General features: G+C 49.0%; 2 protein-coding genes across 3 annotated transcripts in view; one reads left to right on the top strand and one right to left on the bottom strand.

Annotated features, from left to right (window-relative positions):
- Nucleotides 1-724: 724 nt before the first annotated feature.
- Nucleotides 725-24,658, top strand: CASP9 (caspase 9). 2 transcript variants are annotated; one of them, XM_040263993.1, is made up of 9 exons: nucleotides 725-905; nucleotides 5,975-6,371; nucleotides 11,100-11,134; nucleotides 12,218-12,394; nucleotides 13,028-13,117; nucleotides 14,287-14,434; nucleotides 18,106-18,285; nucleotides 18,911-19,020; nucleotides 20,993-24,658. In XM_040263993.1, the coding sequence occupies exons 1-9, from the start codon at nucleotides 774-776 to the stop codon at nucleotides 21,080-21,082; spliced, it is 1,359 nt and encodes a 452-aa protein (XP_040119927.1). In that variant the 5' UTR covers nucleotides 725-773; the 3' UTR covers nucleotides 21,083-24,658. The 2 variants fall into 2 exon arrangements, with proteins under 2 accessions (XP_040119927.1, XP_040119928.1); XM_040263994.1 differs by having other exon boundaries at nucleotides 742-905; nucleotides 12,218-12,370.
- LOC120879819 (chymotrypsin-like elastase family member 2A) overlaps nucleotides 22,212-25,172 on the bottom strand; it is a 17,743-nt gene continuing 14,782 nt past the window's right edge. The window contains exon 8 of the mRNA XM_040262816.1: nucleotides 22,212-22,229. Coding sequence (XP_040118750.1) covers nucleotides 22,212-22,229 — 18 coding nt within the window. The remainder of the gene's footprint in view (nucleotides 22,230-25,172) is intronic.

Below are 25,172 nucleotides of genomic sequence, written 5' to 3'. Positions count from 1 at the left end.
TTTTTTTTCCTTGTGGGAGGTGCTAGGGTGGGAGGGAGGAAGGGAATGGAATGCTGTACGGTGGGCTTGGTTGGATCGGACAAGTTTGGGACAGTAACCACAGTACACAAGGAGATCCCGGCATGCTAAAGGATAATCAGTTGCACTGCGGACAGGGGGCAGGGCTAGAGGGGTACGACGCCCTGGAGCGGGACAGACGCGACATGGCTCCAGGCACGACATTCTTAGTAGAAATATGACCACCCCCCGACCCCGCCCCGAGACTTTATGAATAGTGCGTGCCTCTTTATCTCTTTGCGACCCCATGGGCTGTAGCCCACCAGACTCTGTCCATGGACTTTTTCAGGCAAGAATGCTGGAGTGTGTTGCCGTTTCCCTCTCCAGGGGATCTTCCCAGTCTAGAGATGGAACCTGGATCTCCTGCATTGGCAGGCGTTTTCTTTACCACTGCGCCACCAGAAAGCGAAGTGCTAGAGAATCCTGGCTAGGAGCTCATGACAACGGCGCGGAGGTGTGTCCTGGGGAGGTTCAGGCTCTAGAGGTGTGGTGGGGCTCCGGGGACGAAGCTGAATAGCCTGGATGTAGCGGGGTGGCGGTGCCTGGGAGCGGTGCAGTGACGCGGAGGTGTTTCCTGGGGGCGGTTGGACCCCGGGGGCGTGGGTGAATGGGGGCGGGGCGCAACGCGGGGGCAGGTCCTGGGGAGAGGGCGGGGCGCGGCGGCCGAAGCCCGGAAGCGGACAAGAGGCTACGGGGGTCCCTGCAGTCTGTCCGCCATGGACGAGGCTGACCGGCTGCTTTTGCGGCGGTACCGGGTGCCGCTGGTCGGTGAGCTGCAGGTTGCCTCGCTTTGGGACGCCTTGCTGAGCCGCGAGCTCTTCACTCCCGACATGATCGAGGACATTCAGGTACGGTCCCCAGCTTCCCGCGCAGCGCAGACTTCAGGTCACAGTTGGGGACTGCGAGGCCGCGCGGAGAGGGTTGCTGAAGCCACATCGTGACTTAATGGCCTGGCTCCCGCCCTCGCCTTCCCCCGGCGCGTCCCCCTCGGTCTGTGCCACACAGTACCCCTTCCCTTTGGGGAACCATCGTGAGGGAACCCCGTTTCCCCCCAGGGCGTCGAGCCTGCTAAATTTCCCAGAGGAACCAAACAACCCCCAAACACCTTTTTGAGGGTTTGCTAAAGCGATTACACGCCTTGGACGAGTAGAGTACACCCGTGAGCTGCTGCAGTGCTGGGTGCCTGTCTAGAGGCATACCTGCTTTTTCCTCCTCTGGGGTGGAGGTTCTGGCTTCTCAGGTGGCTCAGTGGTAAAGAATCCACCTGCAAGGTAGGAGACATGGATTTGATCCCGGGGTGGGGAAGAGACCCTAGAGAAGGAAGTGGCAACCCACCCCAGTATTCTTGCCTGGGAAATCACATGGACTAGGAGCCTGGTGGGCTACAATCCATGGGGTTCCCAAAGAGTTAGACATGACTGAGCTCCTGAGCATGCACGAGGGTGGAGGTTCAGAGCACCCACTAGGGAGGTCTGACTGCCTAGAGGCACTGTATCCTCTTTGTCCTCAGTTTCCCATGCTGTGAAACGGGAAAAACATCATACTGCCCTGAGGGCTAAAAGAGATAAGGGTTGTGAAACAGAAAAGCTTCAGGCACAGAATGAGGACACATCAGATGGTTCCTGTCTTTGCCCTGTCCTCCTTGGCCAGCCCCTCTTGTGTTATGTGTCTTTTAAGGGATTTGGAGATGAGGGGCCTACTGCAGATAGTGAAGAGAATAATAAAAGCAAACATTTGAGGTTCTCTTTAAAAGCATTTATTTTTGGCTGTTCTGGGTCTTTGTTACTATGCACAGGCTCTCTCTAGTTGTGGCAAGTGGGCCTACTCTCTAGTTGCAGTGGGTAGGCTTCTCATTTCAGTGGCTTCTCTAGTTGCAGCTCAAGGGCTCTAGACTGCTGGCTCTGTAGTTGCAGAGCGTGGGTCCAGTTGCCCTGCAGCATGTGGGATCCTCCCAGACCAGGAATCAAACCCATGTCCCCAGCATTGGCAGGTGGATCCCTAACCACTGGACCACCAGGAAAGTCCCTGAGGTTCTCATTAAAAGCACTGTCATATCTTCGTCTTATTTGACCCTCATCACAGGCCTGTGAGGTCAGGAAGGAACAGGATATATTTCTTACCAGGAGATACAGTGGGAATGTGTGACTTCCTAGAGGCTCTTGCATAGCACCCTGTAGGCTGCTTGCAGGCCAGTTTCTGCATCATCCAGGAAGTTGGCCTGACCACTGAGGAAGTCTTTAATAGGACAAATATCATATGGGAAGTCACCAATGTATAATATTAAGAGTAGTCTTACGAGCATCTGCTGTGTACTAAGGAGTGGAAATAATTTGAGGCCGTATGCTTGCTACCAGGAACATTCACAGGAGTGATAAACTTGAATATCCTTGGAGGCACAATAGGTGGACACTAGAATGGGCAGCCTCTGCCCTGCCCTCCGACTCCAGCTGAGTATGGTTATACAAGAATGCTGGCCCAGCGTTGCCGGATCTTTTATATTGAGAAAAGTGAAAGTGTCAGTCACTCAGTCATGTCTGTCCCTTTGCAACCCCATGGACTGTAGCCCAGGCTCCTCTGTCCATGGGATTCACTAGGTAAGAATACTGGAGTGGGTTGCCATTTCAAGTGGGAAAGTATTTTGTTTTTTTTGGCCACGCCCTGAGGCTTGCAGGATCTTAGTTCCCTGACCAGGGGTTGAACCCAGGCCCTTTCAGTGAAAGTGAGGAATCTTAACCACTGGATCACCAGAGAATTCCTGTTTCCTGATTTTACATGTTAGCAAAAATAGCACAGGGAACTCTGCTCAATAATCTGTGATAATCCAAAGGGAAAACCAATTTGAAAAAGAATTGTTGTTCAGTTGCTAAGTTGTATCTGACTCTTTGTGGACCCATGGACTACAGCACCCCAGGCTTCCCTGTCTTTCGCTATCTCCTGGAGTTTGTTCAAACTCATGTCCATTGAGTCAGTGATGCCATCCAACCATCTCATCCTCTGTCACTCCCTTCTCCTCCTGCCTTCAATCTTTCCCAGCATCAGGATCTTTTCCAATGAGCTGGCTCTTTGCATCAGGTGGTCACAGTATTGGAGTTTCAGCTTCCCCATCAGTCCTTCCAATGAATATTCATGGTTGATTTCCTTTAGGATTGACTGGTTTGATCTCCTTGCAGTCCAAGGGACTCTCAAGAGTCTTCTCCAGCAACACAGTTTGAAAGCATCAATTCTTTGGCACTCAGCCTTCTTTGTGGTCCAACTCTCACATCCATACATGACTACTGGAAAAACCATAGCTTTGACTATATAGACCTCTGCTTTTTAATATGCTATTTAGGTTTGTCATAGTTTTTTTTTCCAAGGAGCAAGCATCTTTTAATTTCATGGCTGCAGTCACTGTCCATAGTGATTTTGGAATCCAAGAAAATAAAATCTGCCACTGTTTCTATTTTTTCCCCATCTGTTTGCCATGAAGTGATGGAACTGGATGCAATGATCTTAGCTTTTTGAATGTTGAGTTTTAAGCCAGCTTTTTCACTCTTCTCTTTCACCTTCATCAAGAGGCTCTTTAGTCCTCTTCACTTTCTGCCATTAGAGTGGTATCATCTACATATTTGAAGTTGTTGAAATTTCTCCTGGCACTCTTGATTCCAGCCTGTGCTCCATCCAGCCTGGCATTTCACATGATGTACTCTGCATAGAATTTAAATAAGCAGGGTGACCATATAAACCTTGATGTACTCCTTTCCCAATTTTGAACCAGTTCCGTTATTGTATGTCTGGTTCTAACTGTTGCCTACAGGTTTCTCACAAGGCAGGTAAGGTGGTCTGGTATATGAAAAAGAATAGATACTTGTATAACTGAATCACTTTGTTGTATACCTGAAACTAAGACATTATTATCAAATATACTCCAATATGAAATTAAAAATAAATGTTAGCAACAAATTCAGAATTTTTAAAGAATGTGTTAGGAATAATGGGCCACCATTTTTCCACTCCTAGTATGGCAGAACCACGTGGATCTGGGCTGTCATCCTGGCTCTGTGACATATTACATGTTAGCAAGTTGCAGCCACTTTCTTAGACTCAGTTTCCTTCATCCTTAAGGTGGGGGTAATTGTAATTTAACCTCTTTACAAGGTTGTTGAGGAGGACTAAATGAAATGATGTATTTAACACATGTCTGTGAGTGTTTGTAAACATTGAGAGAGATCAAAACCCCATGACTTACTTGTAGAAAAGTAGGCATGTAGCCAACTTTCGCTAGTGAAAATTAATCATCTCAGTGATAGTACAAATATGTGCTATTCAAGGAGCTTCCCAGGTGGTGCCAGTGGTAAAGAAATGACCTGCCAGTGCAGGAGACATAAGAGACACAGGTTCAATCCCTGGATCAAGAAGACCGCCTGGAGAAGGAAATGGCAACCCACTCCAGTAGTCTTGCCTGAAAAATCTCATGGCAGGCTATAGTTCATAGCGTTGCAAAGAGCTGGACTTGACTGAAGCACGTGCTATTCAGTGTAGTGTCCATTAGTCACATGTGGCTATTTAAATGTAAATATGAAGTAATTAAAATTGAACCCAGAAAAGGCAGTTCCTTAGTCACATGACCCAAGTGCTCAGTAGCTACATGTGACTAATGGCTGCCATTTTGGACAGCTCAGATAAAGATTTCCATTGTCATGAAAAATTCTCTTGGATCACACTGCTGTAGGATATTTGCGAACAGGATGGTATCTTATCCCTGTGGAACTTGCCCAGAGATGGGCCTCCAAAGAGAACCAGCAGATAACCAGCATCTTCCTCCTGCTCCATCTCCTCTGATCTCACCATCCCGACACTTGTCAACCTCGACCACTCCTGCAACTTCACAGTCCACCCAATCAATGCCCAAGTCTGTGGATTTCCCCTCATTTCTTTTGTCTGTCCTCTGACTTTTCTCCATTCCAGCTGCAAGTCTTTGCCACCACCTACCGTGGCTGTGGCCATCCCTGCCATTGTCCACTTTGCCCCCAGGATGAGTTTTTTAAAAGGCAGATCGGACACTGTCACTTCTCTCTTAACGTAGCTTTCACAGCTTTCTTGGCATGACTGTGCAAAGATCTCTCTCCCACCCAACTTCATCTCCATTTCTCTGAATTCACTGTTCCTTTCTTGGTGTTCGGGGGGCTCAAGCAAGCTAGCCCCTCCTGGAGGCTTCCCTGATTTCCCAAGTCTGGGTTGAGTGCACCTGTGCCCTTCCAGCCCCATGTGGTTTTCCTTCTGGCATTTCTGTCTTTGCTGTGTCACTGTCTTTTTTTTTTCTTTCCCCATTATTTTTCAGTTTTTGTTTTTGGCTGCACTGGGTCTCATGGGCTGAGACCTCTCCCTGCAGTTCATGGGCTTCTTGTTGTTATGCATGGACTTTTTCTAGTTGTGGCAAGTGGGGGCTACTCTCCAGTTGTGGTGCATGGGCTTCTCATTGCAGTGGCTTCTCTTGTGGTGTAGCACAGGCTCTAGGGCATGTGGGCGTCAGTAACTGTGGCATACGGGCTCAGTTGCCCCGTGGCATGTGGGATCTTAGTTCCTGGACCAGGGATTGAACCTGTGTCCTCTGCATTGGCAGGCAGACTCCTAACCACTGGACAACCAGGGAAACTCCTGTTTATATCCTCCACTAGAAGTCACTCCATGAAGACAGACTGTTCTCTCCTGCATTTTCAGCACTTGGCCCATTCTGGGCACACAGTAGACATCCCCGACATAGAGACTGAATAGATAAATGAAGACTGGCAGGTGGCCTATGCTCAGAGTAACCTCAGGCTCAATTTTTGCCCATGTGCCTGATTGTTTAGACTTAGGTAGATGGGAACTGGGGAGTCAGGATGAGAATCACAGCAAAGTGTGTGGATAATAGTGACATGTCTTTCTTTCCAAACAGAGGGCAGGCTCAGGATCTCGGCGTGATCAGGCCAGGCAGCTGATCCTAGATCTAGAGACTCGAGGGAGTCAGGCCCTTCCTTTGTTCATCTCCTGCTTGGAGGACACAGGCCAGGACACTCTGGCTTCATTATTGAAGACCAGCAGACAAGCAGCAAAACAGGATGTGGAGGCCATCAGACCCCTGGATCTCAAGCCGGTGGTGCTCGGACCAGAGGGCCTCAAACCAGAGGAGCTGAGAGTGATGAAGCAGGACCCATCAAAGCCGAGCCAAGGAAAACTTGCTCCAGTGGTGCTGGGGCCGGAGGAGCTCTGGCCAGCCAAGCTCAGGCCTGAGGTTCTCAGACCAGAGGTACCCAGGCCAGGGGGCATTGGTTCTGGAGGATTCACTGATGTCTGTGAGTACCAAGAGGGAGTGGTGGGTGGGTGTACCAAGCGGTCATTGACAAGTGACCAGTGGTATAGCTAATTTTGGTGTTGTCTTTCTGTGTACTCATAGGGGATGGGTGGAATATTCCGGTAGGGGTTCAGGAGAGCCCCTCCTCTGAAAAGCATGTGTTGAAGTCTGGTTTTCATGTCATGGGTTTTGATCAGTGTTTCCAGATCGATCTAGTGTTTGTGATTTGCCTTTGGGTCCAGGTGAGTCAAGTGGAATAGCGCAGGCTTGGGGGCATGAAGGAGGCGTCTATTAGAGTCTGTCTCAAGTGGGCGCTGTACGCACCCTTACCTCCTCTCCTCACAACAACCCTGCAAGGCAGGGCATCATTAGACCCATTCTTGTTGATAAGGAACCCAAGACTCAGGGAGGTGAAATAATTGCCTGTGGTCACAAATCTACATCCAGTAAAATACATAAATCCAAAGACTGCAGCTGGATGGTTGCCCAATTGGGCTTCCCTGGTGGCTCAGTGGTAAAAAATCCAGCTGCCACTGCAGGAGGTGTGGATTTGATCCCTGCATGGGGAAGATCCCCTAGAGAAGGGAATGGCAACTCCAGTGTTCTTGCCTGGGAGATCCCATGGATGGAGAAGCCTGGTGGGTTACAGTCCATGAGACTGCAAAAAGCTGGACATGACTTAGCGACCAAACAGCAACACACAGATAACCACACTCCAGATTATTACCATATAGAGCATTCTGGTGTCCTTTAAGACTCTCTTGTACTTCTTGCCAGTCTATTCCCATTCTTCCCTCTTCCAAAGGAATCACTATTTTGATCTCTCTTGCCTCAGATCCCTTTTGCTTGTCCTTGAACTTCAGTGAAAATGAAATCCTGTGTACTCTTTGAGTCTGGCTTCTCTTGCCATCATTATATTTGTGAAATTCACTCATGCTGTTGTGTGTATCAGAAGTTAATTCTGTTTCATTGCGAGGTAGTTCTTATTCTGAATCATCCACAGTTTATTTAACCATTCTCTTGTTGATGCGCATGTGGTTTTTTCTTAGGGCTTTGTTTCCATGGCAGCATGTGGAGACCTAGCACTTTCTATTTCATGGTTGCCCAGTTGGCCATTGCCATGGTATGGATGCTAATAATAATATTAGTAGTAAAGGTTAACTTTACTGAGTGTGGCATGTGGGATCTTTAGTTGCATCACGTGGGATCAAGTTCCCCAACCAGGGATCGAACCTAGGCCCCTTGCATTGGGAGTTTGGAGTCTCAGCCACTGGACGACCAGGGAAGTGTCCGTGTGTGATTTGTGTTGCCTAGGCCCAGCACTAGGACATCTACCCTTTCTTCCCTTAGGCAGCAGAGGGGCTGTGTCTCCCGCCTTTTCTCTCTGCGGGAGCCATGGGCATGTGCTCAGTGATGCTCAGGCCGACTGATTCTTTCGCACACACACGTGCCCATACGTGCTTCTTGTCCCCTTGGAAGCTGTCATTTTGGGAGAAGTGGGTTTCATGCATGTTATATCTGACTGCTTTATCCTCCGTGTGGGACTAGAACCCTCCCTGCCTTTGTTAGTGCAGTGACTGCTGCCTGGAGCCTTCCTTACCTCTTTTCTTTCTTTTTTTAAAAATTATTTATTTGGCTGTGCTGGGTCTTGCTGCACTCGGGGCTTTCTCTAGTTGCAGCAAGTGAGGGCTACTCTTCTTATTGCAGTGACCTCTCTTGTTGTGGGGCTTGGGCCCTAGGGTTCGAGGTTCAGTAGTTTTGGCACATGGGCTTAGTTGCCCCGAGGAATGTGGGATCTTCCTGGAATGAACTCTTGTCAACCACTGGGGAACTCCCCCCTACCTCTTTCTTCTGGTGCCTTTATCAGGTTACTCCCTCTATGTGTTGCTGTGGCCTGTGGACCTCTCAAGAGCAATCACTTTGCTTTGTAGATTTTTTTTTTTAGGTAAAAATTGAAAAAACTTCTCCATCTTCATTGAGATATAATTGATGTATAACACACTGTGTAAGTTTAAGGTGATGATTCGATACTTGGATGTATTATGGAAAAATGACCACACTAAGGCTAGTTAGCATATCCATCAACTCACATAATTAACACTTTTTTTTGTATATGTGGTAAGAACATTTAAGATTTACTTGCTCAGCACCTTTCAGGTATGAAAGTGAAAGTGAAAGTCGCTCAGTCGTGTCCAACTCTTTGTGACCCCATTGACCATACAGTCCGTGGAATTTTCCAGGCCAGAATACCAGAGTGGGTAACCATTCCCTTCTTTAGGGATCTTCCCAAACCAGGGACTGAACCCAGGTCTCCCGCATTGTAGGTGGATTCTTTACCATCTGAGCCACCTGGGAAGCCCTAATACTTGAAAAAAAATAGTAATACTGTATGATCCAGCAGTTCCACTTCTGGGTATATATATTGTCTTTCTATGTTTTCTTATAGCTCACTTAGCTTCCTTAAAACAACAATTTTGAATTCTTTATTGGGCAAATCATAGATTTCCATTGTGTGTTTTTGGTGGTATCTTGTTTCCTTAATTTTTCATATTCCTCAAAGTCTTGTGTTGCTGTCTTTGAATTTGAAGAAGGAGCAGTCTCCTCTAGTCTTTATTCTTCAATGTGTCCTATGTAATTAGAATTTTGTACCAACGGTATACTGCAGCTTCTCTGCTAGACTCTTGGACTTCCACAAAGGCATTCTTATCTGTGGGTGATTGTCAAAAATCAGTGTTCTTTGGGAGAATGAAGGTGGTAGAAAACTCTTATTCTGCCGTTTTGATGGTGTTACTCTCTCACTTTGTGGATCATTACTGCCAGTTCAGGAAATAAACACATTCTTCAGCAGTACTTGCTGCTGTTGTTCAGTTGCTAAGTCATGTCTGACTCTTTGTGACCCCATGGACTGCAGCACACCAGGCTCCCCCGTCCTTCACTATCTCCCCAAGTTTGCTCAGGTTCATGTCCATTGAGTCAGTATCTAATTTCATCCTCTTCTGCCTCCTCTCCTTTTGCCCTCAATCTTTCCCAGCATCAGGGTCTTTTCCATTGAGTTGGCTCTTAGCATCAGGTGGCCAGAGTATTGGAGCTTCAGCTTCAGCATGAGTCCTTCCAATGAATATTCAGAGTTGATTTCCTTTAGGATTGAGTGGTTTGATCTCCTTGCAGTCCAAGGAACTCTCAAGGGTCTTTTCCAGCACCACAATTCAAAAGCATCAGTTCTTCAGTGCTCAGCCTGCTTTATGGTCCAGTTCTCACGTCTGGATATGTAGTAGATAATGGTATATTCAGTAGTATTGGTATTTGTAGTATTGACATTTGTAATGTTCCATAGTATTGGCATTTTCTAATACTGAAAATGGTATTTTCAGTAGTAGATAATGGTATTTTGGGAGTGCAGTGGAATTTTGGAAATGAGCAGTTGTTTAAGAATAAGTCTGTGGTCTAATGGGAGTCTTCAGGCTAGGTAAAACCGTTTCTAATTTAAAAGATGGAATGTAAATGCATATATGGCATGACTTTTAAACTGGCAAAAGAATAGCTGTCCAGGCCCGCTCTGAGCGATGCATGGCACCATGGTTGGATCATGAGTATAGTCTCTGGCATGACTGGGTGATGGTCCATGTCTATTTATTTAAAAAAGAAAAAGTCCCATAACCTTGTAGGCTGGTGGTCAGTTGACTTCTTGCTAATTGAAATGAAAACTCTTTTGATACGGAAAGGAAAATAACATCTTTACTCCTTTATTCATTATTCAGCTATTTGGTGAGGACCTTCAGCTAGTTGGTATGTGCTGGAATTCCATGGACTGTATAGACCATGGGGTTGCAAAGAGTCGGACATGACTGAGCGACTTTCACTTTCAGTTTACTGTGTGCTGGCCTCCTTGGATCCCACAGAGAGGGAGCAGAGCTGGAGCTTCCCTGTCTCTCTGCTCTAGAATTTCACGTAAATGGAGTCACACCGTGTGCACTCTGCTGGCTGTCTGAAAACTCGGAGTGGTGTTTTTGCAGGTATCCATGGCGTTGCATGTACCTCCTTCCTTTTTAAGCTCTGTCGTGTCCCTTTGTATACTTGTGTCACAGTTGGCTTACCCATCCACTTGCTGATGGATGTTTGGGTTGTTTCTAGTTCGGGGAGTATGAATAAGGCTTTGATGATCATTCATGGCCAAGTTGTTTGGGGCTCACTGTGGTCATTTCTCTTGGATCTGTACCTGGGAGTAGAGTTGCTGGTCAGAGAGTAGGTGTGTGTTCAACCTTATTGGAAACTTCTTTTTTTTAAAAAAAAAAAAAAAGTCTTAAAAAACGATTTATTTGTTTTTGGCTGTGCTGGGTCTTCATTGCTGTGCGTGGCCTTTCTCTAGTCGAGGCGAGCAGGGGCTGCTCTTGTGGCGCACGGGCTTCTCCTCGCAGGGGCTTCTCTTGTTGCGGAGCACGGGCTCTAGGTGCACAGTCGTCAGTCATTGTGGTGCATCCCAGGGATCAACCCTGGGTCCCCTGCGTTGGCAAGTGGATCCTTAGCCACTGTACCACCAGGGAAACCCCTGGAAACTTCTAAATAGTTCCCCGAGGTGGCTGTGCCACTTGACCTCACCAGCAGTCCCCGGGAGTTCCCGCGTTCCTGCTCTTCTGCGTTTCTGCGTTTCTGTGGGAGGTGTCCTCACAGGGTCCCTTGTCCCTTCCCTGTTGGGCCCTGACATTCACGTTTTCCCTCTTTCTCTCTCCAGGTCCTCAGGACAGAGCCAAGGGAAATGCCGATCTGGTGAGTCTTCCTGTCATTTGGGGCCGATTGTGTTGGCTTTCGGCTCTTCCGCTCTCTGCTTCCCAGGTCCTTCCTGCAGCTGTGTCAGGAGCCCCAGGAGCTCAGCCCAGCTGAGTCCTGAGCCCCCTATAGCACCCTGACCCTGGTACAGCTCTCCTGAAGCAGATTGTCTCACCCTGCTCTTTCCTCATCTGTGAAGTTGGGTTAGATCTAAGGAAGAGTCAGTATGAGAATCGGCTGGGGCACCTATCCTGGACCAAGTCACTCCCTGTCTCAGTCACAGTATTTATTGTGTGACTTCCCTGTGTCAGCCTGGACTTTGCACTGGGACACCTGGGAACCAACCACTCAAGTTTCTAGCCCTCGTGGAGCCATCAGCCTAGTGGAGACTAGTCACACAAAGAAATATATAAGCGTAAATATTGTGAGTGTGAGTGAGTGAAGCCTCTCAGTCGTGTCCGAATCTTTGTGACCCTGTGGACTGTAGTCCACCAGGCTCCTCCGTCCATGGGATTCTTCAGGCAAGAATACTGGAGTGGGTTGCCATTTCCTTCTCCAGGGGATCTTCCCTACCCAGGGATGGAACCCAGGTCTCCCTCATTGCAGGCAGACGCTTTAACCTCTGAGCCACCAGGAACAGCAAAAAAAACCCAGGCTGCTGTGAGAGAGAATTACTAGAGAAACATTGAACCTTGAGAGGAAGTGGCCTCAGACTCTCCAAGGGTGACTTGGGCAGGAGTCTGTCAGCAGAGCTGATCACGCGATTGTCAGTACTCTCCAGGACTGGGCGACCTGTTGGTCCTTTGGGGGTCAGTGTCTAGGGGAGCTGGATTTCTCAGCTAGCGGTTCCATCCTGAGTACTCTGAGGGGAGCTAATCTTCTGTCCCAGGTTTAGCTGATCATGTGTCACACAGCTGCGTGTGTGTGGTGTGGATGCCAGACACCCGCTTCAGAGGGAGGCAGACTGCGGGCTCTGTCCCATCTCTCCAGACTGCCCTCCCCATGGTGAGACCCAGGGGGTCGCCTTCTCTCCCGAGGAGTGCAGCGAGACCCCGGTTTATGCTGGTCCCTCTGCTTGGGCAGGCCTATGTCCTGAACGCAGACCCCTGCGGCCACTGCCTGATCATCAACAACGTGAACTTCTGCCGCGAGTCGGGACTCATGACCCGCACGGGCTCCAACATCGACTGTGAGAGGATGCAGCGACGCTTCCACCTGCTGCAGTTTGCGGTGGAGGTGAAATGTGACCTGACGGCCAAGGTACGGGCCCTATGCATGGACGGAAACGGGGGCTCATGGGGTAGTGTCCTAAAGAGGGCCCCTGAAAGCCAGCTACTCCCCAAGACGAGCCCTTCAGTCTGTAGGACCGCACGAGGCAGTGTGGCTAAGTGGTTACCAGCGAGAGCTGCAGACTCGGAGACCCGGGTTGAGGACTGACTCCCCCACTCCCCGCGTGACTCCCGAGCCTGAGCTTCTCTATCTATAAATCAAGACCCATGCTCATGTCCTGCGGTTGGGTTAGGTAAGTGTTAGTCGCTCAGTCATGTCTGACTCTTTGCGACTCCATGGACTGTAGCCCACCAGGCTCCTCTGCCCATGGAATTCTCCAGGCAAGAATACTGGAGTGGGTTGCCATTTCCTCCTCCAGGGTCTTCCTGACCCAGAAATCGAATCCAGGTCTCCTGTATTGCAGGGAGATTCTTTACTGTCTGAGCCACCAGGGACATTGCAGGAGGAGATAAAGAGTGCCCAGCCCAGCATCTCTTTCCCTATCTTCTCCTGAGATCACTGTGACTGTCCTTACTTCACCACTGGCCCTGGGAGCAGGGGACTGGCCGAGGATGAGGACCTGATCCATCAGTGGTCGGGCTCACCCCCGGCCCTCTCTTGTAGCAAATGGTCCAGGCTTTGACTCAACTGGCGCGGCGGGACCACGGCGCTCTGGACTGCTGTGTGGTGGTCATCCTCTCTCACGGCTGTCAGGTTGGTGGCCTCAGCTTCTCTAGCAGGCGCCCAGGAAGGCTGCCCCGAGAGGCCCTGCAGGAACCTCGTCCCTTCCTGTGTCCGAGACCCCCTGGCCTTTGTGGGGAGAGCCACAGGGCCCTGTCCACCTCCTGCTGTTTTCTCAGAAGCCACTTGGCCCTCTGAGGAGTTGGGTGTTCCTCCTGGGTGGAAGGGCTGCGACCCTGGGAGAAACCATCTGGGAGAGGCAGGAAGAGGTAAGCTGGATTTTGTTCTGAGCCGGGCACAGCTTACAAGAGCTCCCAGCTCCTGTCTTGGTCCTGCTGGATGTTGTTCTGGGCCCTTTGGTGCTGGCTATGAGTTGGGACACTGGGACCCACTCTGGCCTTGACCACTAATGTGCTGGGTCATGGTGGCCAAGACTCTCCCCCTTTCTGGGCCTCAGTTTCCTCATCTTTTCAGTTGAGGGGCTGGACAGAGCAGAGGTAACAACCCCAGTGGATTGTACAGTGTTTTCAAAACTGGCGACTGTAGCACGGAAGTCATGATTTTCAGCTTGTCCTGAAAAACCACAAAGGTCTGACCCATCAGGCCCTTATCCTCAAAGAGCAAAACTCTGGCCTGTGGCTGGGCTGGGGCCACCCCTTTGGTCCTTTCATTCACAGTGTGGCCTCTGGACGGCAGCATGGGCATCGCCTGGCAGCTCAGGAGAATGTAGGTTCTCATTCAGAGCCTGTACCTTAACAAGACCCTTGTAAACACAAAGTTTAAGAGGAATTGTTCTAGCGTAGTCATTCTCAGTTTAGCTGTAACAGAGGTACCTGAAGGGCTAGATTTCTGGTCCCCACTACCCAGGTTTCTGATTTGGGAAGTCTGGGTGGGAATTTGCATGTCTTGTAAGTTTTCAGGTGATGCTGATGCTGCTGGTCCAGGGACCACACTTTGAGAACAACCAGTCTAGAGGAGGCTGGCCAGTGTTCTTGAGTTAGGCTATCTGATGCTTATAGGCATGTGAGTTTGAGACCCTTGGAATTGAGGCTGCCCAGGACCAACCTGCTGTGTTTCACTCAGCCTTGTGCCCCTGGTGGAACCTTCTAAATGCTTGGTCCCCACAAAGCCTCTGCACAAACAGGCCATTGGATTCCTACGGTAACTTGTTGGGTTTGTCACCAGAGTTCTTGGTCTTCTAGGCCAGCCACCTCCAGTTCCCAGGGGCTGTTTATGGCACAGACGGATGTCCTGTGTCCGTCGAGAGAATTGTGAACACTTTCAATGGTACTGGCTGCCCCAGCTTGGGAGGGAAGCCCAAGCTCTTCTTCATCCAGGCCTGTGGTGGAGGTAAGCCAGTCCTCAGCATCGCTGCTGATGAGGCTAGTGGGAAAGTAGAGGTCGATCCAGGCATCCAGGGGCTCCCAAACATGGTCACTGCTGTCCGAAAGTGGCACCTCCATCTAGTTGGAGTAGCCTGAACCCTGTCTAACTTTTAGAGGTTTGCATCTCATGATGCATCGTTCAACTGTGGCCACTTCAACCTCAGACTTGGTGAAAACAAACAACACAGAGGAAAGAGGAAACTTCTTTCATTTTCCTTACCTCCTGTCATTCTCCTGACCTCCATCAACCTGCCCCCCTCCCACTGTTACAGAGAAAGGGAAGCCACTGCTGGATTAACTGTTGGAATTCTCAAAGGCTTAGGTATTAGGGAGTCAGTAATTTTTAAGGATTATTTAGATTGTTTGTAGCTTTGCTATATGTCTGATTTTAAACCTGAGCCCTACTTCACCATTACCTGGTTTTCTTATAAAATAAAAGAGGGAAGAGAAGAACATTGTGTGTCCTTGGGACATGAGGTCATCTCCAGGTGAACTGGCCCTGACCTCTTTGCCTCCCCCAGTGCCCACCCCAGCACTGCTCAAGGTCCTCTGGCTTACTCCTCAGCCTTCCTATGTGCCATCCCTCTGCCTTATCTCCTGGCCAACTCTTAACCATCCATCCTTTTGGTTACAATTTATTGTCACTGCTTTCAGGAAGTCTTCCTTGAATATCCCCTTCCTTGCACAGAGTCAGGGTTCTCTGGCCCTTGTTCTCCTGTAGCCCCTCGTCTTAGCACTTTCACCTAGTATTGAGATGGCCTCATCCCTTGGTCAGCCCTCTGAGGGCAGGGTAGTCCCACCTGCCCTACAGCTAGGCCCCTGCCTGACACAAAGCCCACAGTATGCTTACATCTTTTGTGCCTTCTAATTGTTTGACTTAGAAATAAAACCATATAAAAATATCTGTGAGCAAAATCTGAAGTAATGTAGACTCCCACCAATAAAAACTAAACCAAACAACTAACTGAGAACAGGAGAACTCCAGAGCTGGAAAGCAGTGTTAAGGTGCCACCTTTGAAATTCGGGTCCCTGCTTCGCCCCCTGTGTTAATGTCGCGGGATCATGTATTTAACGCTGTTGCCACGTGAGGGCGCCACCATCAGCTGAGACCAGAAATACCCAAAGGCTGCGGATCTCTGCCAGTGTCTGGTGAGGTGCCCTGCTGTTACATGTCTCTGAACTGGTCTGCCCTGGGTTTTGGTGACTCGTGTTGCTATTTTAAGATTCGCTGTTGTTGCAATTTAAAACAGTTTAAAAATCTTCTAAATGTCATCTGCCCCTTCATTAAGAGAGAGCGTGGGCACCAAGGTGGAAGAACGCAACTCAGAGTCAGTAACTCTGGTGTGAAATGTCAGTGAGTAAGCCGTGTGATGAACTTGGCCAGAGCAGAGGGGCCTGAGATTTGGGGGTGACCCCTCCAGAACTTTGGAGGTCATGTTGAGAGGCCAGAAAGGAAGAATTATGGACGACAGTGGTTGTGGATTTTATGTCCTGAGGGAATGGCTCCTCGTCCCACTGTGTCTATTCTCATGGGAAGTCAGGCTTCCTCGCAGGAGTTTTGAATCAGTGAGGCTCCTTAAGAAGAAAGCAGTGCCTTACCTGCATAACCCGTAGGTGAGGTCTTCCCCCTCAGATTTGTAGGAGGATGATGCGTGAATCGAGACACAGCCGGTATCCCCTGTCTGGACCCCTTCTTCCTCTGTCCCCATCCTCCCCTCCTGGAGCCCGTTGTCTCTGCTCCATTTTCAGAGGCCGCCCCTCTGCCCGCCCCATCGCCTTCAGCCCTTCCTGTGGCATCCCCCTCACTGAAGTGCCCCCTCCCCCACTGCACCCTGCTGCCCTGGGCGGACCCAGCCACAGCCCCACCCTTCCATCCCAGGTGCCCTTCCCCATGCCACTTCAAGTCTTTCCCGGAACCCAGGGTGGATTCCAGAATCTTGGTCAAGAAGACAACTGAAAGCAGTGACCTGGGATAGCAGTCCAGTTTTCACAGATCTAAGAAGCCCCCTGTGCAGGCTTGGGGGGCCCCCATGGGAAGCAGCAGGGTAGTTGAGAGCCAGAAGAATGTAGGCTGGAGTCCTGGTCCCCTGCATATTAGCCGTGAGATCACAGACAGATCACCAAGTTTCTGAGCTTCAGGTGAGAGGTCACTCGACATTGGGGTTATTGTAGGGTTTCCAGAGCCATCTGTCCTATCTCTGTCCCGTGAACCGTGACCTCCCTCGTTCCTTGCTGTTACCCACCATGGATCCAGCCACACAAATCCTCCCGCTCTCCTGCCCTGGGACCTACCTGCCTGACAGGTGCCGTTTCTCCTTGCAGGACTATTCTCCCTTCTTGCAAGGGAGACTGGATCACAGCTGCCTGCTCCAGAAGCCTCTGGGCCACTCCACCCTCTGCCTGTCTTTACTGAAGCTCTTTTTAGGGGCCTTCTTTCTCTTGTTTTGGTGGTGTAGCTTGTGGGATCTTAGTTCTCCAATCAGGGATCGAACCCTTGCCCCTGCAATAAAAGTGTGGTAACTCAACCACCGGACCTCCAGGGAACTCCCTGTTGTGACTTGAGTTTTTATTTGTTAATTTTTGCCTGTGCTGGGTCTTCGTAGCTGCACACAGGCTTTCTCCAGTTGCAGTGAGCGGGGGGCCATTCTCTAGTTGCGGTGCATGGGCTTCTGATAGAGGTGGCCTCTCTTGTTGCAGAGCTGGGCTCTAGGGTGTCTGGACTTCAGTAGTTATGAAGTAGTTATCCTGGGTTCCAGAGCACAGGCTCAATAGTTGTGGTGCATGGGCTCAGTTGCATGTGGGATCTTCCCAGACCGGGGATTGAACCTGTGTCTCCTGCATTGGCAAACTGATTCTTTACCACTGAGCCAGCAGGGAAGCCTGTGACTTGATCTTTAATGACATAAAATAAAATCAGCCATTTTAACTGATTAAAATTGTTCAATTCAGTGGTTGTCAGTACAGTCAAGATGTTGTGGGAACATCATCACCATCTAATTCTAGAACATTTCATCTTCCTCCCGAAGAAACTCCATACCCGGTAGCAGTCACTCCATTCCCCCTCCTAACAATAACTAATCTGCTTTCTTCTCTCTGGATTTGCCTCTTCTGGATACTTCATATAAATAGGATATTATGTGGCCCTTGATATTTGGCTTCTTTCACTTAGCCCACTCTGGAGGCCCATCCACATTGTATTATGATGCATATTTCATCCCTTTTTAAGCTTGTAATATTCTATTGGATGTTTATACCTCCATTCATCCGTCCCTGGACACGTGAGTGGTTTCTACCTTTTGTGTGCTGTGAATAATATGATGAATGTTGCTACATAAGTTCTTGTTTGAACACCTGTTTCTAGTTCCTTGGCGTGTATATCTTCTAACTGGTTTCTTTTGCTGTTTTTAAAATGTCTGCATTCTTGCTCCCCGCTGCCCCGACTTTATTGAATGAACATGTAGAAATTTTGTTTTAGTAAAAGTAAAGCTCCTGTTTAGGCTTCCTGCTCATGCTGGCCCGGCACTAGGCCCCTGGCTCCAGAGGAAATCAGGCCTCTCAGGGCTGGTGGCACAGAGCAGTGGGAGCTCTGGTCTGAGTGTCTCACTGACAACTTGTGTCTGTTTCCGCTTCCTGCAGAGCAGAAGGACCATGGGTTTGAGGTGGCCTCCACTTCCCCTGAAGATAAGACCCCCAGTAGCGACCCTGAGATGGATGCTACCCCATTCCAGGAAGGCCCACGTTCCATTGACGAGCCAGATGCCGTGTCTAGTCTGCCCACGCCCAGCGACATCTTGGTGTCCTACTCCACCTTCCCAGGTGAGCGGATCCAGAGACCTCGTCCTTCTGGCCGGCAAGTCCCCTCATCTGCCCTGGAGGCAGCAGTGCTGTGAAGGAGAGACCTGGGTGTGAGTCTTGGTTCTGCCGCTTTGTTGCCTCTGTGACCCTGAGTAAGTTACTTCACCTCTTGAGCTTCAGCTCAGGGCGAGGCAGTCAAGGTGCCTAGAACACACAATGGAAGGAGGCAAGCACCCTTGTTTCGGTGTGCCTCGGTCTCCTCACCCTTGTCCTGGCCCTGCCTCAGTCTTCTCATCTTTAAAATGGGAATATTAACTACCTTGGGGATCATCATGGTGATTTTAACAAGGTGGCTGGCCCACTGCTGAGCCCAGTGCCTGGCACACAGCAGGTGTGACAAATGTTTATTTCCTTCTTTCTTATCCCTTGGAAGACTCACCTGACTTCTCCAAGCCTAGATTGCCTTGTTGGGAAAACAAGAACCCTAACCAAAGTCACAGGGTAGTGGCGAGGATGAAATAAGATCACGCAGAGCCCAGAGATACAGGCTCTGGAGGGCTATGGACATCAGTCAAAGTCTAGGGGTGGGCCCACCTACATGGGGAGGGTGGCTCCCCAGTGAAGCTCAGCCTTTCTCCTTCCACAGGCTTTGTCTCCTGGAGAGATCCCAAGAGCGGCTCCTGGTACATCGAGACCCTGGACAGCATTTTTGAGCAGTGGGCTCACTGTGAGGACCTTCAGACCCTCCTCCTCAGGGTGAGGCTGCTGGAGGGCCAGTGTGTCCTCCCCAGGGTGGGAGTGAGCAGGACCCCAAGCCCAAGCCACAGATTTCTTCTGCAAGCCAAAGGCTTGCCCTGAGGGTTGATGCTTTTGCTTCTGTAAGTGCACGAAGTTACTGCCTGTAGTGGGGCTTCCCTTGTAGCTCAGTGCTAAAGAATCCACCTGCCAATGCAGGAGATGTGGATTCGATCCCTGGATCAGGAACATCCCCTGGAGGAGGGCATGGCAAACCACTCCAGTATTCTTGCCTGGAAAATCCCATGGACAGAGGAGCCTGGCAAGCTGCAGTCCATGGGGTTGAGAAGAGTCAGACGCGACTAAGTGACTAAAACAACCAACAGCAATGCTGCCTGCAGTGACATTTGCTCGTTATGCCAAAGACAGCCTTCCCTGGCCTCTGAGGTGCCAGGCTGACACCTCCCACACTCCCCACTGATGGAGCCAGTCCTCATTGCCAGTGTGGGATGGCCCAGTACCCGAGCACAGCCCCTGATGGCAGGTTGCAGGGCTGTACCCTCTGCCCCTCTGTGTAGTCTTCACTCTTGACCCTCAAGAATCAGGAATCCCTTTAGTATCTCCTGACTTGGGAGGCCCCGGTGAGAAGAGCGAAGCATGGCTGGACAATGCCCCACTCAGAGTGGCTGTTCCTCCAAGGGGCTCAGAACATGTGGGGTCCCCTCCTGCTCTGCTCAGGTTTTTTGTGCCATGAGAAGGGGCTGTGAGGTCTCCGACCACTCCTTCCTCCTGGGGAGGCTCTGGCTCTGAGCTTTGCTGAGCAGAGGAGAGGAGAAAAGCAGGTGCAGGGCCATCCCTGGCAGGACTCCCGGGGTGCCATGAGCCATGGCCGTGGAGGAGAAAGTCTCACAGGCAGTTGGGGGCCCATCAGGGCTAAGCAATGTGTTCGACTCCTGGGCCCCGTCTCTTCTCTCAACTTTTCTTCATGTAGACCTTTTAATCTGACTTGAATATTGTGAATTTTTGAATTTTGAATTTTCTTTTTAGAAAACTTTTATTGGAGTATAGTTGATTTACAATGTTGTGTTATTAATAATTTCAAGTGAACGGCAAAGTGAATCAGTTATACGTACATTTATCCACTCTTCTTTAGATTCTTTTTCCACATAGGCCATCACGGAGTATTAAGTAGAGTCCCCTGTGCTATACAGTAGGCAATTATTGGTCATCTGTTTTATGTATAGTAATGTGTATATGGGCTTCCCTGGTGGCTCAGACGGTAAAGCGTCTGCCTGCAATGTGGGAGACCTGGGTTCAATCCCTGGGTCGGGAAGATCCCCTGGAGAAGGAAATGGCAACCCACTCGGGTACTCTTGCCTGGAAAATTTCCATGGACTGAGGAGCCTGGTAGGCTGTTGTCCTCAGGGTCACAAAGAGTCAGACACGACTGAGCAACTTCACTTATGGTATTTGTCTTTGTTTGACTTCACTCAGTATGACAATCTCTAAGTCTATCCATATTGCTGCAAATGGCATTATTTTGTTATTTTTATGATGAATTTTGACTTTTCTAAACTTATAACTGAGATGCTTGTTCCCTTATCTCCACCCCCTGCCCAGCACACGTATACACATACACGTACGTATACACACACTCAAGAAGGCTGCAGCCAGAACCATTTTTTTGTTTTATTTTATTTTTTAAAGATTTTTTTGATGTGGACCATATTTAAAGTATTTATTGAATTTGTTACAACATTGCTTCTGTTTTCTGTTTTGGTTTTTTGGCCATGTGGGATCCTAGCTCCCTGACCAGGGATCGAACGTGCATCCCCTGCAGTGGAAGGTGAAGTCTTAACTCCTGGACCACCAGGGAAGTCCCTAGAGTTGTTTTTAAAGTTCTGACTCGGTGCGCATTCCCCGCAGCCCTGCTTTGGAATTCTTCCTTCGGTGGAGAGAACTCACAGGCCTCCCTGTGGTTGTGTTTTCACAGGTCGCTAATGCTGTTTCAGTGAAAGGAATTTACAAACAGATCCCTGGCTGTTTTAATTTCCTCCGGAAAAAACTTTTCTTTAAAACATAATGAGATCAGGACCCCTCACCCTACCTTACCGTTCACCCTGAAACCTTCCTGCTCCAGCTCTGGCTGTGGCTAAGGCCTGGACTTTCCTACAACTGTGGCTGACATCCATTGGAGGGTTCTGTAGCCTGTAGAGGGTCTGCTCTTTCCCCATGGGCGGCAGACAGTCCTAGTAGCTTCCAAGTTGGAGCCAAATGACCAGCGATGGAGGAGGAGGAACAGAACGCCATGGACACCATGGGGCTTTTTGCCCGTGACCCATTCATGGCTAGTGGCTGTGGCCTGTGACCCCTGTGTTTTCTCTACATCAGGGCTTCTCAGCTTCGGCACAGCTGACATTGGGGCCAGAGAATCCTTTGTTGTGGGGCCATCCTGTGCACTGTGGAATGTTGAGCAGCCTGGCCTCCACCCACCTCTCTTGAGTCTGGACAACGAAACGTGTCTTCAGATATTGCCAAATCTTCCTCATAGACCCCTACTGGGGAACCACTGATCTACAGGAAATTTTGGCTACAAACAAACCAGCATCTCTCTTAGATCAGTTTAAGGCTACCAGAATCTGAAGAGCTAGAATCTGTAAATCCTAAGTGAAATTTTAAAAATTATCATTTTTCTATATTGCAGTGTTCTTTAAAAAAAAAAAAAGTTGAATATGGACTCTCTTTCACCCATTTCCCCCTTATTTTGCTCTAACTTTTTATTGTTTCTTATATAAAGGAGACTGTGGCTTTTTGGGAAATATTTTCCCAGCTCTTACTTCTTTTGAACCCCCTACCCCATCCCAAGAAGTGACTGGGGTGGGAGCTGTGTGTTGGGGGAGGTACTTAACCTCCACTTGTCCACGGAACACAATTAACCAGTGGAGAGACATGGCCAGACTTGGGCCTTCTTGAGTCCAGCCTGTGTCTTCCTGGCTTCAGGACCCTCGTCCCCCTCGTCCCCCACCCACTTGCTGAGCCTGTAAGCTCAGCTTAAAGACCCCGAGCCTGTTTCTTGCTTTCAGGGCCCTAGACATGAGTACGGTTTGCTAATAAGACTCTCACCAAGATGTGATTCAAGTAGTTGTCACTTTATTGTTATTTTTCTCCTGTGACCTTTCCAAGTCTGAAACAGTCCCAGGGACTTCTGGTGGTTAGTTATTTTCAATCACCTGCAGGACACACAAGGAAATAATCAGATTAACTCAGCAGAGCAGAGCCTTGTGTGCCGATTCGCAGCTTTCTCCCTCCCGACCCTGCGCTGCCTGTGTGAATCGGGCAGCCGGAGTTGAAGCAGCTCTCCCGAGGAGCTCTAATGACGCTTGGGAGAAAAGATGTCATCACAGCTTTAAATGGATTTCCTGTAAAAAAGGAGTCTTAGCCAAGCATTTCAGTTTGGGCTTCAGGGTGGAGGTGGAGTGGGGCTGGGAACTTATGGGCATATCTGTACATGTGATTTGTTTCTCAAAAGATTTAAGAGACCGGAAATTGTTAACAATTGCTGCTGTTTGCCAGGCACTGTTGTGCACTGTGGAAGGGGCTGTAACCCGTTTTCAGAAGCTATTTGACATCTATTAAACATTCTAATGTGCCAACTCCATGATCCTTTGATGCTGCAGGATCTGTGTAACGTAGAGACTCTGACCAGTGCAAGGATGTATGTCCAAGGATGTTCATTGCCGCCATGTGAGAGGGGAAAATAGGAAAGAGATGAAATCTTCATTCATTATATTCATACTATGGAATCTTACTTAGAATGAATAGATATATATGGGCTCATGTATAGTGTGATATGGTGTTAAGTGAAAATACCAAGTTGCAGAACAGTATGAGAAGTAAAATCCTATTTTTGGTTAGAAGACAGTGTGTTTATATGTACATATATAAATGTTTTATAGATGAACCTAAATAAATCAAGACCACACACCAAGTGTTGGTTATGATTATCTCTGGATGCTGGGATTGCAGGTGTCATGCAAGTGAGGGGTGTCTACTTCTTGATTTGATACACTCCTATTTTCTTTTCATATTTTTTACCAAGAGTCTGTATTATAAAGCTGGTGAATACCGATGATTCATTTAATATCTGTTGAAAGGATGAACGCCCCCGGCCACCTGTCTCCTGTCAACTTGGTAGCTCCTGACCTTAGTTTGTCACCTGTCTGGGTTTAGAACTCCAGGCTGCACACAGTGTGCCCCTGGGCTGGGACCACTGCAAGGTTCCACGGGCCCCTCTGCAGTTGCTGGGGTGGCCTCCCCCAGAGGACAGCTGGCAGCTTGGCTCTGCTGCTCCTGGAACCTGTCACGGGCACATGTGCCTACCCTGCAGGAACGCAGGACCCCTGCCCAGCTGCCTCGCAAGCCTTGTTGTCCCTGTTGATTCCCTCTGACATCAGGCTTTCAGCTGAGGCCTGCTCTGTTGTGCGTGTGTCTGTGGCTGGGAACAGCTGATATTGGGACCAGAAGACGGGACAGTTGCTCCCAGTCCCTGCTTGGGGCCCCCAAGGTGCTGCCAGGGCCAGCTGCCTGGTGACTCACACAGCAGCTGGGGCTGGAGAGCATCCTTGGATTTGGCTGTGAAACACCCTACTTATCCTCCCATCTAATCCGTCCTGGGCCAGGCTCCTTTGAAATGCTGGTGGTACCTCCAAAGTCAGACTCGGGTTTTCCTCTGCCAGGATGAGATCATAGCTTTTCCCCAGTTGACTGAAAAAAACCTTGTAAATTAATGGCCACTCTCTTCTTGATTTTATCTTTTCTCTAACAAACTTTTCTGGAACCTCTGGTGCCTATAACCACTTGTTGGCAAAAGAAACGCCAACAGACAGACAAATGAGCAAGGAGCCGGCAAGAATTAATGGGAAAACTCGGAGACAGCCACCTGCTTGTTTTGACAGTGCCCATTTGACAGTGCTGTCTTCCTCCTGGGACCGCATGCTCACAGCTGTGGTGTCATATTTGATTTTATAATGGAGCGTTGGTTTGGTTTAATTAAACAGCTCTCTGTAAATTCAACTTAAAATAATGAAATCAGATGCCAACTTTCCCTTCTTTGAGAGCTCTGACACTACAACTCCCACTTGTTCTGGCTCCTAAAAGAGTGAGTGAGTCTTAATCTAGTTCAAGTCCCGTTTTACAGAAGAGCAAACTGAGGTGGTGGCAATGCTGGGGGGGTGGGTAAAAAAGTGTTCCCCTGCCAATGGAAGGGGACGTGGGTTCGATCCCTGGTCCAGGAAGATTTCACATGCGAGAGGCAGCTACCCCCATGTGCTGCAACTACGGAAGCCCATGCTCTGCAACAAGAGAAGCCATTGCAATGAGAAGCTCTCACATCACAACTGGAGAGCAGCCCCGGCTCACTGCAACTAGAGGAAGCCTGTGCACAGCAAGGAAGACCCAGCGCAAACAAAAAAGGGAAAAAAAGAAAAGTGCCCCCAATCAGCACAGTGTCCTCCTCTTCCCACCTCGCCCAAACATCCATCATCAGGCACGACACCTTAATCCCTCCCCCAGGTACCCCCCAGGCCTGCCCTTCTTGTGACATCTCTCCATGTTCTGGCTGTTTCCACCTACTCTTGATTATATCCATGGCAGCTCCCAAGATTGGTGCTTGTTTTTTTTTTTTAAATACAATTTTTTTTTGGTTTTCATTATAAACGAATGTTTATCCATTGTTTTAAAAAAAAATAGGAATTGAGCTGGTTTGGAAGTTTGTGAGGAACTGATTTTGAGCTCACAGGATCAAGCTCTTTGGGGACACAGTCACAGTTGTAGTGGGACCAACTCAGCTCCATTTACCCAGACTGTCTTGGTCTGAAACACAAAGTCCTGCACCCAGGAAACCTCCCAGTCCAGGGCGAACCGAGATGATTGGCCACCCTACAGAATATCTGGGGGACCCTTTGGTTTATTTTTTATTACGTTTTAAACTTGTTTGATTTTAATGAAAAATTCTACCACTATAAACAAGCATTGCTTACATTTAGAAAAATTTTATCTACCAGCTAATAAAATAACATATATTAGTCTTGTTACTTTGGGCTATAAAATAACCTATAGTAGATCTTTCCCCATTAACACAGATATGGCTTTTTGAATATATAACCAAGGCTTCC

The sequence above is a fragment of the Oryx dammah genome, unplaced genomic scaffold (genome assembly GCF_014754425.2).
Source record: "Oryx dammah isolate SB20612 unplaced genomic scaffold, SCBI_Odam_1.1 HiC_scaffold_21, whole genome shotgun sequence".
NCBI lineage: Eukaryota > Metazoa > Chordata > Mammalia > Artiodactyla > Bovidae > Oryx > Oryx dammah.
Note: the sequence above shows the minus strand (reverse complement) of the source record. Positions and strands in the feature narration are given on the sequence as shown.